The 20,187-nt window shown below is 41.2% G+C and overlaps 1 protein-coding gene across 2 annotated transcripts; it reads right to left on the minus strand.

Annotated features, from left to right (window-relative positions):
• Positions 1-1,952: 1,952 nt before the first annotated feature.
• On the minus strand, positions 1,953-8,981 carry LOC127778029 (uncharacterized). Of its 2 annotated transcripts, XM_052304671.1 has the most exons (5): positions 8,041-8,981; positions 7,662-7,762; positions 7,369-7,569; positions 6,061-6,191; positions 1,953-5,977 (listed from the first exon to the last, which is right to left on the minus strand). In XM_052304671.1, the coding sequence occupies exon 5, from the start codon at positions 5,903-5,905 to the stop codon at positions 2,249-2,251; it is 3,657 nt and encodes a 1,218-aa protein (XP_052160631.1). In that variant the 5' UTR covers positions 5,906-5,977; positions 6,061-6,191; positions 7,369-7,569; positions 7,662-7,762; positions 8,041-8,981; the 3' UTR covers positions 1,953-2,248. The 2 variants fall into 2 exon arrangements, with proteins under 2 accessions (XP_052160631.1, XP_052160632.1); XM_052304672.1 differs by having other exon boundaries at positions 7,662-8,981.
• Between the last annotated feature and the right edge of the window lie 11,206 nt (positions 8,982-20,187).

Raw genomic sequence — 20,187 nt, forward strand, 5'->3', positions numbered from 1 at the left:
TTGTCCGTCTTATTTAAAAAATTTATGAAAAAATTAAAAAAATATCAAACATAAAGTATTATTCATGTTTTATCATCTAATAACAATATAAATACTATCTATAAATTTTTTTCAAATAAGACGAATGATCAAACGTTGGACACAAACAGTGTAAAATTATAGTCTTTCTAGGACGGAGGTAGTATTTTTACGTACGTGCGTTTATAGGGGTGAGGGTGCGTGCGTTCTAAGTATCTGCGTTGTACTGTTTAATTTTAAAAAAAAGATTTAACGTTTAACTATTTGTCACTTTTAGATTTAACGTTTAACTATTTGTCACTTTTATATCTAGTGTTTATGACACGTGGATTCTCATCTATCTATTACATGCGAGTTAAATAACAAATAGTTAATTACTACATATAAAAGTAGCAAATAGTTAAGTATCTAGCTGAGTTGTGGGGAGATATTTAACCATTTGCCACTGGACCCACATGTCATAGACACATGTGGACCCACATGTCATTGAGATGGGGTGGCAAATAGTTATTTGCTAAATCTAAAAGTGTCAAATAGTTAAAAGCCCCGAGTTGTGTGTGTGTGGCCATGTTGCCTGACTTCACGGCTCCAAGCATTTGGCTGGATCTTTTCTTTTCTTTTCTTTTCCCCTTTTTAATATTTTGGTTGGACTAGCAAAATGTCCATGTTTTACTATGGATAAAAGAAAATATAGTATATGATATAGATAAAATAATCTAATATTACTTGCTTGCTTATTTGAATATAGTATTCACTTGATTCGAATAAATAAATATTAGATTATTATATAATATCAAAAAATATGGGGGACTACTCTATAAAAAAGTGCAAAAGTAGTTGGTGGTGGGTGTGCCACCAATGACGAGCTTGGAATAAACTGTTTTTTTTATCTTCTACCATTCAGTTTGTAAATTGAGCAATGTCATCGCTTTAATACTTCTTACAAACCCACCCATACTTTTTTTATCGATAAGAGAATTTTAGTTATTTACTATCTTAGTAAATTTTTCATGGGATTTGACGAATCCATTTATTTTGGACATGAAGGAGTACACGATATATTGCTCTCTCGGCTGCCATCGATTGACACAATGCCGATTATAAGCTATATAGCTTATAAAAGATAATTTACGGATAAATTTTGTATACATTTGTTAGCAATTTAAAAGCCAATACTAAAAATAAACTTCGATACAAAACCTTTAAAATCAAGTTCTAAAATTCAAATTTTGGCAACGGTTTATAAGCTCTAATAAAAAAGATGGGAAAAGGAAGAGAGAGAAGGTTGGGTAAAAACTTCATTCAGCTGAAACATAAGAGTACTGAATTAGACATTACCTAGGAATACGAATATAAATAGTAGGGAATTAGATATTACTTAGGAATACGAATCCAAATACTAGGACCTGTTTGGTAGATTTATAATTCCTAAATTTAACTCTAAGAGTTGGGTTTGAAGTGGAGATGAACCCAACTTCAACTCTCAAATTCATTTTGTGAAAAAACTCCAGTCTTCTCCACTCCCCTTTTGAGCGGAACTGAAACTGTTTGAGTTAGATTTGTGCTAAACTGGCTCTAAGTTCTTATATCATAACCATCAATCAAACATCAAACTGTACCTTATAAAAAAAACAAAATAGTCATTGAAATATTTTTAAAAATATATTAGAAACTAGTGTGTAACAAATCAACATTAGAAATACACCGATGAAACATTTTGAGAAACGGAGTTTCTGATTGTCAAAAAAAAAAAACTGTTTATATTACAGATTTTTTTTCATGCATGATCAGTCTGGTAACCCAATATGATTAGATCGTGATCATGCCACAAGGTACTAATAGCTCACTCGAGAAAGGAACATGAATGCTCGAAAAACAAAGCAAGCCATACCTGAACTTATATGGCACTATGGCAAAGATAAAACTCTGCATCGGAAAAAAAATCCTGACATGTAACTATTCCAATAGACAAAAGTGGCAGTCATATGCAAGTATGCAACGACAAAAATAATGGAAACAATATTTGTGGCCTGCTTGTAGTTATTAAGTGACAATGTCTGATGCATGAAAATAATTGGAAATTAATACATCTGCAGCTTCAGGCTTCATTCGAAATATCAACACTGATCAAATATGCCAGAACAAATCCTATCAACTGAAACCACCCACCACATGCGGGCAAAACAAAAGCGGATTTCCAACTCGATGGTAATCTGTGAATACTAAACCTTCAAACTTGTTGTTCAAGTGGCAGTGTGTTTACTATTGAAGGATGTTCATGATGCTTCTCATAGGAATTCTTACTTATCTTCCTTGATCTCAGACATTTCGCGATGCTACTTGCTAAAATGGTCACTAACAGAAGGTATATTGTGACACCGATTACTAGACCATAGACATAAACTGAGGTCATGAATTTCCTGCAGCTTCCCGCAGCGAAAGCCGTCATGAGAGCCAGCAAATCTAGTATCATGATCAAGTGCAATACCCCAAGTGGTACATTCTTCTCCCTGACAGATTTGCTCAGCAGAAGCATGATCACAACAATGGATGACATGAAGGAGAATGCGTTGAAGCAGAAGAATGCTTTGTAGCGATGGGGATGAATATTATGAAGGACTGGGTCGCCAGCCATGTGTTTTGGGGGATCTGAACTGTCATCCGACCAGAAGCCACCAGGTGGGTTCAGACCAGCTTGATATGTGATGGAGGCCGCCAAAATTGCAAGCAACATCAGATACTTGTGTCTTTTTCTTTCACTTTTGTCACCACGATCTGGACTTCCTTGGATCTCAGAACCAATATCTTGCCTAACCTCCTTAGTCTGAAAAATCCACTCAAGCAAACTTTCCATACACTTGCACAATGGTTTTCCTAGTTTATCATATGTTGAAGACATAATGAAGACTTGAATCATAAGGGAGATCAGAACTGCAACAGCAACGATGATGAGATAAATAGATTGTTTTGCTTTCCCGCAGCTTCCTGCGGCATAAGCAATCAAGAGGCCAACCAATCCTGCTGCCAAACACACTCGCAATGCATAGAACTTCATACCATGCTCACAGGATCCCTTGTTCACGAGTAGTATTGTGATGACCACAGATGACACGAATGAGACTGAATTTGAGTAGTAGAACACATTATAGCGTCTTAAATTGTTCTCCTGAAGGACTGGGTTGCCTGTAAGGGTGCGGTTGATATCCTTGTCATCAGACCATAAACCTCCTGGAGGGTTCATGCCAGCTTGGTATGTGACAGTCGCAGCGAGAATAGAAAGAATTAATAGTAGATTGCGCCTCCGCTCCCAATCCTTCTTATTGTCATGCCCTGTCTGGTTGCTACCATGGAGAGGTGACCACAAATGTCTGCACGAGAGGCGGTTTAGTTTTCCTGCCACCTGCCTTTTCCAACCTTCTGGGATTACATGAATTGCTATCAAAACATGAATACCAACATAAGCAAGCACGAGGAGTACCATCACTGAGATATAAACTGAATTCTTTGTCTTCCTACAGCTTCCCATAACATAAGCCCCTGTTAAGGACAGGAGGATCACTATCATTGCTATCTGCAGTGCACGCCGTTTTATAACCTTGTTGGCCATTCTTCTGTTCAGGAGCATAATGATCATGACAACGGATGCAACAAAGGCAATTGCATTTAGATAGAAGAATGCAATATAGCGAGGATGGTGAGTGTCCTCAAGGATGTGATCACCAGATGAATGATAATCCTCGTGTCTTGTCCAGAAGCCGCCTGGTGGATTCAGACCTGATTGGTATGTCAGAGATACTGCAAGAATCGCAAGGAGGAGTAGATATGTGCGGCACTTCTTCAGATGCTTAGCAGATTGATTTCTATCACCATCTTCATTGGGAGATCCTTCATTCTTGTCAATATAGCCATTCTCAACATGTGGAGCAATTATATTATCTTCAGCAATTTCAATCTCACTGTGTCCCACATGCACATTAGGAGATACTTTCTCTTCTGGTGTAACAACATCCCCAGGCTCATCAGTTGACGAAGATTGCTCCATTTTATTTATAACATGCTGTCTGTCTGTAGATCGATTGTCAGGGTCAGGCATACTGCCTTCAGTATCTGTAGTCTTTAAGTTGTTACTTATTGCGGATTGTTCCTTCATATCTGTAACTTGATGGCTGTCTGCAGATTGAGGCTCAGGGTCAGAAATACCATCCTTAAGTGTCTTGGAATCATCGATTGATGAAGAATTTTCCTTTGTATTTGCATCTTGCTGATTGTCTGCAGATTGATGCATACCGTCCTTATAGTTGGTAGCATGTTGACTTTTTTCAGATGGGTGCTGTGTGTTGGATATAGATTCCTCTGCGGTTGGTTGGGCTTGGTCGTCTATAGACTGACCCTGCAGGTTGTACACAACATCTGTGCTACACATAGATTGCTGATAACTGGCCAATGGATGGTCAGAGTCAGGCACAGCCTCCTCGGAATTTGCAGATTGACATTCGCCAGAAGGCTGATTCTTCGCATGTGACTCGCCCTCTTCAATATTTGTACTTTGCAGAGCATTTTCTTTTACTTGTGCATCTGATTCAAGCACCGTTTGCAGATGATTTGCTTGAGAATTTTCTTGTTCTCTATCAATTGATCTGTTTCTCTTAAAATCCAATGAAAAAACCCGGCCAATTGTACCAATGCATGTCAGAGTGTCTGGTTTGATCTTTTGTAGCCAATCCGCGACAGGTTTGTAAACCAAGATTCCAGCCAAAACCACAAAGCAGGTCAAGACTATGATGGAAACAGACATAACATAGAAAGATACTGCTATATCTCTACAGCTTCCTGCAGCATACGCACCTATCAGGCCCAATAGGTCAGCTACCACACATACAATAACTGCTTTAGATCTTATTCCATGCATGCTCAATTCTGGGCTCAGAAGCAACATGATTGTGACCAAAGATGCCACAAATGAAGTTGCATTGCAACTCATGAAAAAATTATACCGGAGAAGATAGTTACTCCGAAGAATAGGGGTTGCTGGACGACTGCTGCCTTCAGTCCAAAAACCACCTGGTGGACTTAATCCTGCTTGGTAAGTGATAGTTGCAGAAAAAGTTGCAAGTGTCAAAATGAACTTGCGAGCCTCCTCAATGTTTCTTTTTTGATCGTTGCTCCTTTTCTCCTCATGTACACCCCACTTTGCTAGAATTTTCTGTAGCAACATTTGTACTCTCTCTTTCAACCATTTTGGAAATATCCTTGTGCATATCAAAATGTGAATTCCAACATATATGAAAACAGCAACGACTAGGACCCATATATAAATGGAAGACTTTACTGCCCTGCAGCTTCCAGCAGCATAGGCTCCCATCAAGCTGAATAGATCTAATATCATGGTAAATTGCATTGAACGGAGCCACAAATTCTGCCTTGTCACACTCTTACTTAGAAGCAATATGATTAAGACAAGGGATGCAGCAAAGGCTGTTGCATTGCAGTAAAAGAATACCTCATACCGTGGGAAGAAGTAAACACGAAGGAGAGGTTCACCAGCATCACGTCCATTAGTCGTGTTTTTTGTCCGAAATCCACCCGGTGGGGTTAATCCAGCATTATATGTCACACTGACTGCTAAGATTGCAAGCATTACAAGGTACTTTCGCAGTCTCCACAAGAGCTCAAAATCAACTGTGATGCTGGGTGCATGGCTACTGGCCAATAAAAACCTACTGGACAAACCATTCATGGAGTCTTGCCTGTCGCTGCCAGTTTCCATGCCATACTCTGCCCTATCCCCATTGGTGTTGTTTTCTTCACTTTGTCCATTGACTGGTATTAGGACATCTGTGGTATTGGTCAGAGCAATGGTGAGCTTGGGTTGCCTTCCATTTTCCATGTGGTTGCTCAATATCTGAGATTGCGAGTCTGAGGAGCAGTAGGTAAGATTTCCCTTGATGATATAATATACCTGGAAGAGTCAAAAGATAATTCAAGGATGATTCAGAATAAGAATATTGGCAAAGGGAATTGCTAGGAAGACAAGAGACTTGCTTGATTGACCCCACAATGATAACCACCATATGAATTATTAGCTCTATGTGTATAGAGTTGTATTGACTTGCTCTATGTGTATAGAGTTGTATGAACTTGCTCCCATCCAATTATGAGTGCATAATAGGTTCCTGTATAAAAAAGGAAAGCATACTATAAGCGTAAACTTAAAAAAAAAACAAATATCACTTGTACAAACAATATGTTCAAAAAATAGCAGTACAGCTCTGAATCTGGATTTTGGTGAAAAAAAGGGGTTATCTTATTTCCAATAGATATATTTTCCATTTAACTTTTCTTTTTGTGCTGAGATTATCTTTCTCTTCCCACTTTACCCCTCCTACCACTGCAATGGCCTTCTATGAACTCTAAATTTCTCCATGGTGCCTGACTCCCTCCACCTTACCATTACCACCAGACCAGGAGCAACTCTAGTTGGTTCGCGTGCCACAAAGAAGAAGATAGCGAGAGACAAGAGTCGAATAAAAGGATAATATTAAATGATATATCATTTAATATTATTACAACTATTTGCAAGTTTAGTTCCACGATTTGCATGATGCTTTTCATGCTGCAGAACAGTTATATGATTTGTTGTTAAAGTGCTGCTCGAAGTGAAATAGAGCAGCACTTTAACAACAAAGCATATAACTGTTCTGCAGCATGAAAAGCATCATGCAAATCGTGGAACTAAACTTGCAAATAGTTGTAATAATAAAGAATCAACGAGTGTATCATTTGTCAACAAGCAAGAAAGAAATCAAGCATAGGCACCACAAGGCCTCCACTGGCCTCGATGTGATGCTCAATCTGCTACTGCAATCTCCATGCGGCCCCAAGGTTGAGGACAGCAAAAAGAACATGCTATCATGCTGCTTCATGCAAGCAGGAGGCAAGGTGTTCACTGGACGAATGTGCGCTACATTGCCATGGTGGTCCACCTGGAGAGGAAGGTGGATCCACTTGCGTGATCAGCCATGGCTGTGGCTGAGGGGAGAAGACACCTTTGGAGGAGAAAGAACGTCAATTCAAGCTAAATTAGCAAATCCTAGAGCTATCATCTCTAATGGATGGTATTCTATCAATCACAACAGGGACGATGGCATATCATAGAGTGCCAGAGTGGTGACATACCATCAGTTTCCCCAATGTAAAATTAGTAGCCGGTAAGAGTTACCAGCGATTCTGAGGGACAAGTGGCTAACTGGTAAAATTAACCAGAAGCTGTAGATTTTGGGAAACGGAGAGTTGCATCCAGGCGTATCAACCAATGAAGTAAGCAAACAGGAAAAGAACGGAAGACCATACCTGACATGGAAATGCACTCTGTGCTAACATAATCACATTGAGAGGCCAACCCCATCGGACATATGCTCATTTCCTAGCTGATATTGCATGTTTGCAATCAGAACATGGATGACTCGGCTGCTCAAACTGGTAAGCAATCGTAAGACTGAAAGACAGCCCAAGCTGTTAAAGCCCTAATGGCAGTGTGAACGCACATGTTTCCTAAAAAAACAGTGAGAGAACATAGAGAAAAGTAGTAAGTACAAAGGAGGAGCGAAAAAAGAGGGAGAGAAGACCTGGTGAAGTCAACATACCAAAGGACAGCAGCAGAAAAAGGGAGGGGCCATCTTGCAATAACCACGCACATAAATAACACCAGCTCGTGCTCAATAACTCGCTAAGAAATCGAGTGCAACTGAAACAACCAATATGTTGAAAAGATGCATCTAATCGAATCAGACATAATCGGCGTACACATTATTTTATAAGGAATATGGCCAATTTGCAGTTAGAACATCCAAACAACTAAAAGAAACGGGTATATCAATAGTAGTGGTGGGGATTCCCGACTTTTAATATGACAACGAGATGGATTGTATCTTGTGCACTCAGATGCCACTGTTAGCTGCTGACAATGATTGGCTTTGGAACACGCAGGTAAGCAAAGCAAAGTCAGTAAACAAAATTAAGTACCTGGGAGCTCGTAGGCAGTAGCAGGGTAACTGCAGTGGCAAAATGGAATCCGTAGGCTGCGATTAAGTTAACGCAGAATTGCAGACTCGTTGACATCCAGGTCTAGACTTCCCACACGGTTTCCACACTAGGTTCACACCAGTACACCACCTGCAAAAAAAAAAAAAAAAGTACCCAAGAAACCAAGAAAACGATGGTCGTCTCGAGTCTCGACGCGCCTGAGAAATGGTCAGGGCTTCCCCGGACCCGGAGCACTTGTTTCGCTCCTACTACTCTACTAGTCGTACTGCCACGACCGCAAACAAACGCGCCGAGCTCCGGAGACGGGGCAAACCGGCGCCCGGAACGCCTCCTCCCGCTTAGGCATTTGTTCGAACACCTTGCGGGCGTGGACTGCGGTGGCGAGGCCGTCGTCCCCGCCTTTGGCGTTCCGTCAAACGGGCGAACGGGCGGCGTGAGTTGGGGCAGTCTCGTGCCCGGTCGGCATCGATCTGTGGACGCATCCTCGCCGGCCGCCGGGGTCGTCGTCGACTGGTCCGCCGCCTTGATGAGCAATCGCGGCGGTAAACAAAGACCCAATTCTTCGTCGTCGTCGTCGTTGTCTCGTCTTGTCACAGGGCTGAGTGGTGAGTGGGGCTCCACGAGGCACGGCCGCATGGGGTAGGTGTCGGGGACTCGGGGTGTGCTCGGCGGCCAGGCGGATCTGACATCACACTCCACTACTCCAGTACTCCGTACTTCGTGAGCTCAGCGCATACTCCCGCCGTCGAAAAAAAAATCCAACATAGATACTGTGTTTACGTCCATTCACTAATATCCCACTAAGATTAGTTTTATTTTTACGGAAGGAATAATGTTGGAGAGAAGGAAAGTGTGTCAGAGTCTGTTAAATTAAATTTAGTGGCTTGTTTACTCTATAACTATTTTTAGCATTTTAAACATATCATTGTCAACCCAACCCTATTAAAGTTTGGTGATTTCAAAACTTTCTACCCTCAAAACTTTTACCAAAATTTGAAAAGGACTCAAACCAAATACCAAAAAAAAAACATTGTAAGGCCAAAGTTTGGTATTACCAAAGGCGTATTCGGTGAAAATCATCTAATAAGTGAAAACCTGTGAAAATCAGACTTAAAAAGTTATGTAAATTTATGAAAAAAATAAAGATAGGTGTAGATATGAAATACATTATCACCAAATTTCAAGTTCACACTTAACTTTATTTGGGAGAAAAAAGTACACATTTTAGGTGAATAGTAATATGATACTATTCAGGATTAAATTTTAAAATATACTGTTCATTCAATTTTTTCCTCACTAATATTCAAGATGCAAATTTTTTTTACGGAAATATACCGTCGGTCTCACTCAACCGTTGCGCGAAAAGTGACATGGCGGGCGGTATCGCGCAGCAGCGGCGTGAGACCGCGCGGTCTCGCGGAATGGAAGAGCGAGACCCCACGGTCTCGCAAAATCAAACAGCAACACTGTTCAACGGCTCCATTTAATTAGTGATTAATTACTTAATTAACAATTAACTATTAATAATTAGTGATTAATCTACCCTATAATTCACCAACTGATGTTTACATCCTCATTTCTCATTAATTGGTCAGGATTGTCTCGCTCGAATCCAACGTCCCAAATCGCTCCCACCATCTCCTCACACCGCTTCGTCCCCTCTTCCAGTCTCCCGTCATCCACGCCCCCAAATCGCGCCCCTCGATCGAAATCGCTGCTTCCCATCCGTTTCCTCACGCACAATTTGCGCTCCCTCTCTCCAGAGTGCAGCCGTTGCCGCCGCCGATCGATCATCTCCGTGTGCCCCATCCATCCCTCCGCGCGCAATCTCCGTTCCTTCTCTCCCATCGCTCCCTCTCTCCCGGAGCGCAACCGTCGTCTGAACTCATCGCCGGTGACCAACGTTACACCGGGGTCATCGCCCTCGCCTCGCCTCCTCCGATCTCCTCACCACCGAATCTCTTTTGCGCCGCAACCGGCGCCCTCTCCACAGCGCCGCTAGTCAAGTCGGCTTCGATCCCTCGTGCGCTGCTACCGGCGCCCTCTCCACCGTGCCGCCATCAGTTCGTCGATCCCTCGCGCGTTGCCACCGGATTCCACCCCACCGCGTCGCAAGTCAGGTAGTCATCGATTCTTGTCGTCCACTCTCAGTCGCGCCACCCCTAGGACTCCTCGCCATCACAGGTCATCGAACCCGCCGGCCAACAAAGTAATTAGGTAACCATCGCGATTTTGCATTTTACTGTAGAAATGCAAAATCGTTATATCAGTGGATGTGATTAATAATGCAACTTTCATGTTTCTTATGTGTGTATGCATATCCCACTACTAAACTATCAATGACGATGTCATGGTTTAATCAACTTCATTAGCATCTGCATCTTTTTATATAATGCAAATGGTTTAACTTGATTATCATCTGCATTGTGAAATTATTTACTTCTCTCATGATTGGGATGTTTATATCTGAAAATTCAGAGAAAGCGCTTAAATTAGCAGCGTTGGAATGCTGCAACAAATGAATTCTGATCGAACTCATACAATGCTAATTTTTTTTAACTTCATTGCTTGGTCAGCAACATAGCCCAGGAAACCAATTAAATTGATAGACATGTTGTGTGCTCTTTTAAGAGAACACCATCTGAATTGACATCCAAGTTAAAGAAGACATTTAATTATCTGAATCATGATGCCAATATTCAGAGCTTCTAGTTGTATACATTATTCTGTGATGTGTACCGAAGGTTATATACAGAATGAGAATTTACCTCAATGTTGGAATTGTGCAGTGATAACTTCTGATTTGTGCAGTGATAACTTCCTTAAAATGTTAGATTTGTGCAGTGTTATTTTTTCCTTTAAAATGTCAAATGTGGTTTACATTTTTATTCATGACACCTGAATATGTACATATCGTGCATTAGTAATGTGCAAGCACTTATCGATGTATTGCCTAAAGGAACACTTTTTCAGTTAATTAGTGAACTTATGAAAAAAAATCAGATGTTTAATATCTGAATAAATTCATATTCTCTTCTCTGCTTCATGCCTTCATCTGTTCATCAGGATGAGGTAGTTACTGTTGTACTGTAGTTGACAAAGTAATTAGAGTTTGTTGCATTGATTCCTGTGGACTGAATTTCCTGATTCAAGTCTCTTGTTGCTCACTGACAGCCCATGATATGCCTTCTTCTCAGACAATATCCCCCAAAAGTCAAGCTCAAAGGTACGCATCCTCCTTCAATTTGAAGAAATATATTTTATATTTCACTCAGGTTTGTTTATATAGCATATGCTTAATTAAGGGTGAATAGGCATTTAAAATTGTTAGCATTTTCAATAGTGACAGGAAAATATAGGTTACATGAATTGACCATGAATACATCCAAATCCTTAAGAAAGTCATTTTTTTTTTCCAAATCAATATATTTCAAATAGCTGATACATGTGAAAGGAAAATATAGGAGAATGGCCACATAGTAATCTGTTAGCAATTTAGTTTTTTTACATTAATCCATCAGTCCAGGACATCTTCATAAACAATATTCCCAAACCAAGTGGATCAAATAATATGGATGTTAGCATTTTGTTTTTTTTAACATTAATCCCATGTGCATAAAACCTGCTATCTCTTTTGAATCCATTTTCTAATTAAGAGGCGCGCTCTAGGCGGGACGGAGTTGCCGCCAAGGAGGACGAGCTCCAAGCAACCTAAAACCTTATTGCCAGCTTTGAAAGAGATCGAATTAACTCTCTTTTCTATTTATTTTTTTAGCTTTGAATTAAATATTGTCGAGTGATGAAGCGAAGAAAATACTTAGTTTTTATCTTGACTACTTGTTTAAACCATTCATCCATTCCTTGGTTATCATTCTGGCAAGGTACATGTGATGCGCTGGATTAATTAGAAAATTTTTTTAAAAAAGAGATGACATAACAGAAGATGGGCCACTTTGTTCCTTGAGCCAACTAAGCAAGCTAGCTACCGTGCATGCAGCAGCAGCTCAGCTGTCCTTGGGCCTAGCCCATGGCGACTGAGCAGTGCCCAGCAGCAGCAGCAGTTGCAAGTTTAGTCCCACCTGGCCTAGCTAGCTTGAGGAGCACCAGCATATAAGGATGCAATGCCCGAGATTGACTCTGGTTTTTTTTTGTGTGAAGCGAGGATAGTGTAGGTGTGGTCCAACTGAATGGGTTCGATCGAAAACGATGGGCCCTGGGTCACAATATGCATGAATGATAAATTGATTGATCGATTGAAAATCTGGCTATTTTTTTGGTGAGATGGATTGATTTGTTGGTTTCTTAGGAATTTGTAGCACAGTATCAATTTCATGGAGTTCATCTATGGGTGGGTGGTGGACAGTAATGTGTGTGGTGCGTCAGTCTTAAGTTGTGCTAATTATTTTTTAACATGTGGTTTTTCTTTCTGACATGCTCTTTCATTGTAAATAGTTTCAGTAATTAACCATTATCTGTTCACATACTGTTTAGGTGTTCGCAAACAGTCATGCTTGTAAAATCTCTTGCCCTTTTCCCCTAGGAATGTTAAATTTAATAATGTTATGCTCTTTTTAGGATTTCCCCTTGCCAATAGCATTGGTGGAGATAAAGTGGAAGGTGGAAAACTAATGACCATGGGAAGAAGGTCTGACTATCTCATTGTCTTATTTGACCTGTATTTCAGTATGCGTTTAGCTTCTTGGCAATCAATTGTGGATGCAATAGAACCGTTTGAGCTTCTTGGTACTAAATCTGGGTGGTACTTGTATGAGCTAGATTCGCATTTGGATATCCGTACGTGTTGGTGTGGGTCCTCGAGACCGGGGGCGTAGCTGAGAGACTGATGATGAAAGTTGTGTTTTTCATGGGCGATGGTGATCTGGTGGTGCTAGTGTTTGACATGGAATTTTTAGATAAACAGAGTAGCAAATTTTTGATAGACTAACAACTCTCTGAGTATTTGGTTTATAGGATTGCACTTGAAAAAATTCAGGATATATGAGATTTGTTGGAATATCTGTATAGCCTATACATCTACAGTTTAAATTTACAGCATGTTCTGTAAACTAATTCATATGGTCAAACAGATTAACAAGTCTAAACTATAAAGGACAAATTTCAATTTTTATGATGCAGAGTGGGGGAAATTGCTCTTACACTCTCTAACATGCTTTGTGAAGACATGAAGGCTGGTCCAGATAGGGTTCTTGTTCTTTATGATCAGATGAGTTAGACTGAGTATTTAGAAGATAAACTCTGCATAATTGTAACTTTCTATCCAGCTCAAATTTGTCTCCTGTGATCAATATAGTTTATAAAATAATAAAAATGCTTTTGCTTGTAATATGAAGTTTGGTTTGTATTACTTCTACGCAATATGTTTAGTTTGTATTCCTAAGCGCATAAGGAATTAGATTGTTTTCAAACATGCAAAAAAGTTACAATTTGAGTTTTCTCGTTGGTATCTAATTAGGAACAGTATAATAATTCTTTTTCATATTGCCTGAGTATATCTTGATTTTCATTACAAAATATAACCGTAGCGTTAGTACGGGCGTATTACTAGTTATCCTAATTAGCGATTAATTATCCTAATTAACACGGTCTCGCTAATTACAACGGCATTGAACTGCTATCGCTCATTGCATGAGCGAGACCGCAAGACATCACTTTCAATCCGCTCGGTCTTGCTGTTCCAATCCGCGAGACCGCGCGGTCTCGCGTTTTCCCCACGTGATACTGCCCGCGACGTCATTCCCACGTCACTTTCGCGTAACGGTTGTGCGAGACCAACGGTATATTTTCGTAAAAAATTTTGCATCCCGAATATTCGTGAGAAAAAAAATCAAATGAACAATTTTCAAATTTAATTATACTATTCACTTGTATTTTGTTCTTTTTTTCTCTCAAATGAAATTAAGTGTGCATTTGAGATTTGGCATGAATTTATTTCAGGCCTATATTTATCTTTAATAATTTCTTTATTTATTTAAAGAAATTTTAGTATAATTTTCATGGGTTTTCAATGAAGTAGAGAGGCTCTAAGGCCAAGTTCGGTTGAGCGGTTTTTAGCTTAGCTAATCAGCCACACACAAAACAAGAGAGATAATTAATGCATGATTAATTAAGTATTAACGGCTATAAATATTAGATATGAATTTATTTGATTTTTTAAAGCACCTTTTATATAGAAAGTTTTTACACAAAATATATCGTTAAGCGGTCCGGAAAACGTGCTCATAGAAAACGAGACAATAGCTCCGCACCTCAGCCTTAAGGAACACACCCTAACACTCGTTTGCAACACAGGATTCTTGAGATACATAACAGGAAAAACATAATAACACCATGTTGAATCCTATAAGGAAATACTCAGATATGTTTGGATATATCATAAGAAAAACAGAGGGAATTTAAGTTTACATTTTGATTTGTCAGATAGAGAATACATAGAAAATGCATTGGCAGTTTTTCAAATGAATTTGAAAATATGATGTTAGTCCTCATGCTAGAATTTCTCCAAATAATTGGGAGAATTTTCCTAACCTATATATTAACTTTTAAACAATCCTACGAAACCAAATGACACAAGAATTATTTCCTTGGATTAAAGTCCTCTACTTTTTCTCCAAAATTACTTCAATCAAAAGGAACCTTAATTTTGTAAGATTCTCGAATATGTATGGACTCGCTAATTTTTTTCTCGAAACACTGCACAAACGCAAGCACTCATATACACGCACAAAATTCCTATACCCTATGAGCACCTTCAAAGACTTGACCAGTATATTCTGAGATTATCGTTGTCAACGGATACGTCTCTTACCATAGAAAGAATAATTATCCATAACTGTGAGCATTCATTCCAACTCTAGGACTTGAACCTAGATGTGCAGCTCTACCACAAGTATCCTAACCACTTGAGCTACATTCAATTCGCCTTATTTCACGAAGCCTTATCAAGATTAGAGTTTCGGAGATGCTATTTAGCATAGTTGTACAACTGTGCCAGACTCATGTGGCTTTTATGGGCTGAGCGAAATAGGTTAGGTATGGAATATTTCCCTATTAGGTGATTTGGGATAGATCGAAAGTTATCCAAATTTCACATTTGAAAGTTTTTTCATAGATTTTACATTTTATAAAAGTTATTTCCCAAATATTTGTTTAAATTCGAGTACAATTTTGTAATGGACCTTTTCAAATGAAAGTTTTATTTTAGATTTGAAAAATTGGAATAAATTTTCGACTCGAATTTTATAACTTTTAACTCAAAATTTAAAATAGCTCTACCCAAATTTGGACACTCAACTCAACTTTTATTTTTTAACTTCAAATTTAAAACTTCCAGTTTAAATTTTAAAACTTTGAACTTATTTTTGAAACTTCAGCTCAACTACTTATTTATTATTTTATATAAAAACATTAATTTCAAATAATATCATTAGCGTTAGTGGCATCTTGCTCACATCGGGGCCTCGGGGGAGGGAGGATGAGGATAACAGGTATGCGCACCAACTAGGCCCTCTTACCCAGATTTAGTAATGTCAAAAACTTTTTCAGATTTCCATATTATCATATTCACTAGGCATGTGACTAAACTAGCACTTAAGCAAGCTTATCCATTCTGTTACTCCGATACTATCCATATGAGTCTATATGATGACTTTGTCAATATTAAAATATATTGGTCCAATCTTTTGAACAACTAATCTTTTGAACAACTTTACAAGGTAGCATGGGGTGTGCATGCGTGTTTAGAACTTTACATACTACCTATGAGTCTATATGATGACTTTATCAATCTTAAAGTATATCAGCTTAGTCTTTTGAAAAAGCTCATTGATTAAGTATGTATTGGTGTATGTGAGCATTTGCGTTTATAACGTGTTTTCGAAAACAATGACATATACTCCCTCCATTCTTTTTTGTTTGACGTTGGTTAGCAAATTGAACTAACCAACGTCAAACATTTGTGCAAGGAGGTAGTAATTGACAAAATTGAATATATCTATATGTGAAGTTTGTAATAATTAAAACTTAATTAATCATGTGTAATGACTTTCTCGTTTTACGTGCGCCGACTGTTTGAAACTCATATAGATGAAGATAAAGTTGGCGCACATGAAACGAGAAAGTCATTAGTACATGATTAATTAAGTTTTAATTATTAAAAACTTCACAAATAGATATATTTGTTATTTTAAAGTAACTTTTTTATAGAAATATTTTGTACAAAATACGCTATTTGGTAGTTTGAAAAGCATCCTAACAGAAACGAACCAAGGTTAAATCTTAATCTTTATGAGAAAAGAACAAGGCACTCAACATGCACGTGTGCCACATCATCACCCACTAGCAATTATTATCTAGAGTATTTTAAAGATCATACAAACATGACATTTCATTTACAATTTTGAGATCTCAATATGCAAGCAATGTTAAAATTAATTATTGTCACATTATTTTCACATTATTTAAATATATACATATACTATTTCTATAATATAATATACATTCATCTACCTATTCTGCGATAAAGCGCCATGTATCAACTGGAGTAGTAAATTTAAAAGTTGAAAGCAAACATACCGATACTCAACGGCTTAAAAGAATATATTCGACATACACAGAGACCATGGGCCGGACATTCACACGGAGACAGATACCACCAATCCAAAACACCCATAGCCTGAGAAAGGAATAAGTTCATCTGAGGTCCCTTAACTTGTCAAGGAATCCGATTTCCATCCTTCAACCGGAAAACTAGATACAACGGATCCCTCGTCCGTTAAAACCAGTGCAATATAGGTCTCATGTCGGTTTTAACTAATGTGGCACCTACATGGCTAATTTGACTCGGTCTTCATCTGATGTGGCATTGACGTGGTACATGAAGCAAAATTTAATAATTTAAAAAATAAAACAAAATATGTGGGCCCATATGTCAGTCAAATAATAAAATTAAAAAATAGTGAGACCCACATATCAATAGGCCCACTTCCTCCACCTCATCCCCTCTCTTCTCTCTCTCCTTCCCTTCTCCTTGTCCCCTCTTCCCTTTCTCCTTACCCATATGCGGCCAGTGGCGCACTGCTGAGCTGGTGGGCAGCGGTGGAGAGGCCTTCTGTGGACATGGGGCGGTAGGCGCAACGGTTGATGGCGAACCCGACGACGCTGTCTGTGGCTACGCCATCGTGGAGGGAAGGGAGCAGCAGGAGATGGCCTTGAGAGCCATGGATCCACGTCGGGTGGACACCCCGCACCCTCGTCCGTCATCGTTGCCACGGTGGCGGCATCGGCAGGCACGACGTGGAAGACTACTACGCCCCTGGCGCCGCGGCCGAGCACAAAGTGGGCCTTGAGGTCGGTGAGGCTCAACTACGTCAACACAGCCCCATTCGTAAGGAGTGGCACCTATTTGAATCCCATGAACTCAACTCAACTCAACTCACTGGTGCACGGCTACTATCGGCGACCGACGAGGAGGGGCCTTTGGTCGACCTGACCGTTGCACAGCTGACGAGCTGCTCCAGGAGATCCTGCTCCACCTGCCGCCCCGCAGCATCGCTGGGATTTGCACTGATCTGCTCCGTCCCAGCTCGTCTACACCATCGCCGAGATCTGGAGGCCCCCGTCGGCTCCCGGCGGCCCGTCTTCATCGCCAACATGTGCTGCCCGTCAGCTGGATCACCGTGTCCCGTCTTTCGCACCTGCTCCACCCGGGTCGCCGCTAGCATCATTCTCCATAGCTTCGGCATCCCCAACTCTGCTGCTTCTCCACCACCGCGCCGTCCTCTCCGGATCTCGGTCACCGGCGTTGCTCCGGGGGGACCCACCCCCGCCTGCGCCAATCTTCTCCCGCTGGCCTCGTCCCCTTCGCTGCACCTCCGCACTCCGCCTAGGACGCCGGTTGCCTTCTCGCTGTCCCTCATCATTGCCGGACCTGACCGTCATTGCCATCGACCAGGGGGACCACCCCCACCGCCTGACTGCTCCGCCCACGGCCTCTCCACCATGCCGCTCCACCCGCGACTGCGTCTCTAGCATCGCGAGCTTACTCCTCGTCGTCGACGCCGTCTCCTATCTCGCAGCGGTAGCCGCGACGCTGTCTCTACGGTGGAGGAAAGGGGAAGAGAAAAAGAAGGGAGAGAAGAGGGGTGGCTGTGGGTCCCACTGTAAATATTTTATTTTTAACTAAACACTCGATGACATGTGGGTCCCACTTTTTGTTTTAATTTTTAATTTTACTATTTTGCATCAAGTGCCATGTCACTGCCACGTAGGACGAGGACCAAGTCAAACCGGCCACGTAGATGTCATATCAGCCGAAACCGCCGTCCAAACAGCCTTAGGACCTTATTTTTACCGGTTTTGTTAGTTGAAGGATCCGTTGTATCTGGTATTACGGTTCAGGCACAAAATAGGATTCCATGTCAAGTTAAGAGACCTCAAATGAACTTATGCTCCTGAGAAATCCAAAACCAGGCCGAGCTATCCCCACTGGTGGATAAAGGGCTGGTTGGAACAAGCCCGTCTGCGGTCTGCCCCGCGGCACACCCCGTCCTGTGAAGTGGACGCAGGATCGATCGATCGTACGTACGCGACGCAGGATCACACGCAACGACGGCAACAGTAATTAACAAACAATTGTGGGTAGCACCGGCCACCGTACCGCGCCACGCCGCCGGCCCACCCGCGCTTGGCGGCGGCGATGCCACGCATGTAACGCGTATCTGGTTCTTCTCCATCGATCCACTCTCCAGTCGCAGTCGCTAACGCTAGCTACTTGCCGCATCATGCATGCTGCACGCTGTGCTCCTCTCCCTACGTACTCACGTGCACATACGCACACCAACGCCAACGTGGAAACGACACCACCTGACACCGACGCCCACGACCGACATGGCCGCCACCACTAAACCGCCGACCGCGCGCTGCCATTGGCTGCATTGCCAAGCAAATGGGAAACAAAAGTTAAACGGTTTAACGATCCTTGGGGCCACTAAGGCACTAACCAAAACGGGTCACCTCATAAGCACGCGATGCAAGCAGCGCACGTAAGCATCCATCCGATCGATCGAGCAGCGAACTCCCTGTGGCTGTGTGTACTGCACAATCAGCTAGCTTTTGGGGGTTTACGAGCTAGGCTTCTCGCAGAAGAGGGAGAAAAACGGAGCGCCCGTAATTGTGCCCCCCCGAGCGATGGCTCTATCATGTTTCCTTTTCCAATAACTCCGTTCTCATCTGGGGATTCTGGATGCAAACATGAGATGGATGGAGCCTTGTTGAAGGCAAAGCATCGATCTGACTCAGGGAATGGATCAAAAAGGAGGACGTACAGAATATCGGAACATATATGGACCAACTATATACGGAACAAACCAATTCCCTCGTGCTGAATGATAATCATCTACGTTGAGGAAATGTGGCACAAAGGTGTTACAGATTCTATTTCTAGATATCTGTCCTATCTGTTCTTTGTGAATGTAGAATCCAATACAATAATCAAACCTATCAAAAAGAAGGGTGAATGGTAGTAATGTAATTCCAAAAGTTCTTGTGGTAATAAAAATTACACTCAAGTTTGACAAAGTTGGTCTGGCCGTAGTACCCTTCGTCAGTTTGACCGCCTACTTGTCACCGGTATGACTACCGACTACCGCCTTGCCGCCGGTAGGACTACCTCCTTGCCACCGGTTGGACCGCCCGCCAGTTAGACCACTTTGTTATATGCCAATATAACCATCGGGATCCAGAAAAAAAACACGTTTCGACAAAACTATTGAAAGTAAACGGGAATCCTCCCCATCAGTCGCTCGGGGGGAGGGAGGAAAATCGGGCGCTCCCCCCCCTACGACGCGCGTGCTCCCTGGGGCCCCACCCACGTGTCCCTGTCCCCACCTGCCATGTGTCTCCACCACATACTCCATTGCAACAAATCACTCATATATTTTGGAAACTCTCTATTAAGGGAATTCGTTTCATTTTTTATTCCACCAAAAATGTTTCACCTAGTGTACGCACAATGTTTCACTATGTATAGATATAATGTTGCAGTGAATTGAAACATTCTTTTGCAACAAATCACCCAAATATTTTGAAAACCCTCTATTAAGGGAATTC

This window comes from Oryza glaberrima, chromosome 6 (assembly GCF_000147395.1).
Source record: "Oryza glaberrima chromosome 6, OglaRS2, whole genome shotgun sequence".
Lineage (NCBI taxonomy): Eukaryota > Viridiplantae > Streptophyta > Magnoliopsida > Poales > Poaceae > Oryza > Oryza glaberrima.

Bases quoted from the DNA above. Each gene is read 5' to 3' on its own strand.
- LOC127778029 (XM_052304671.1), bottom strand. From the start codon at position 5,905: ATGGAAAATGGAAGGCAACCCAAGCTCACCATTGCTCTGACCAATACC.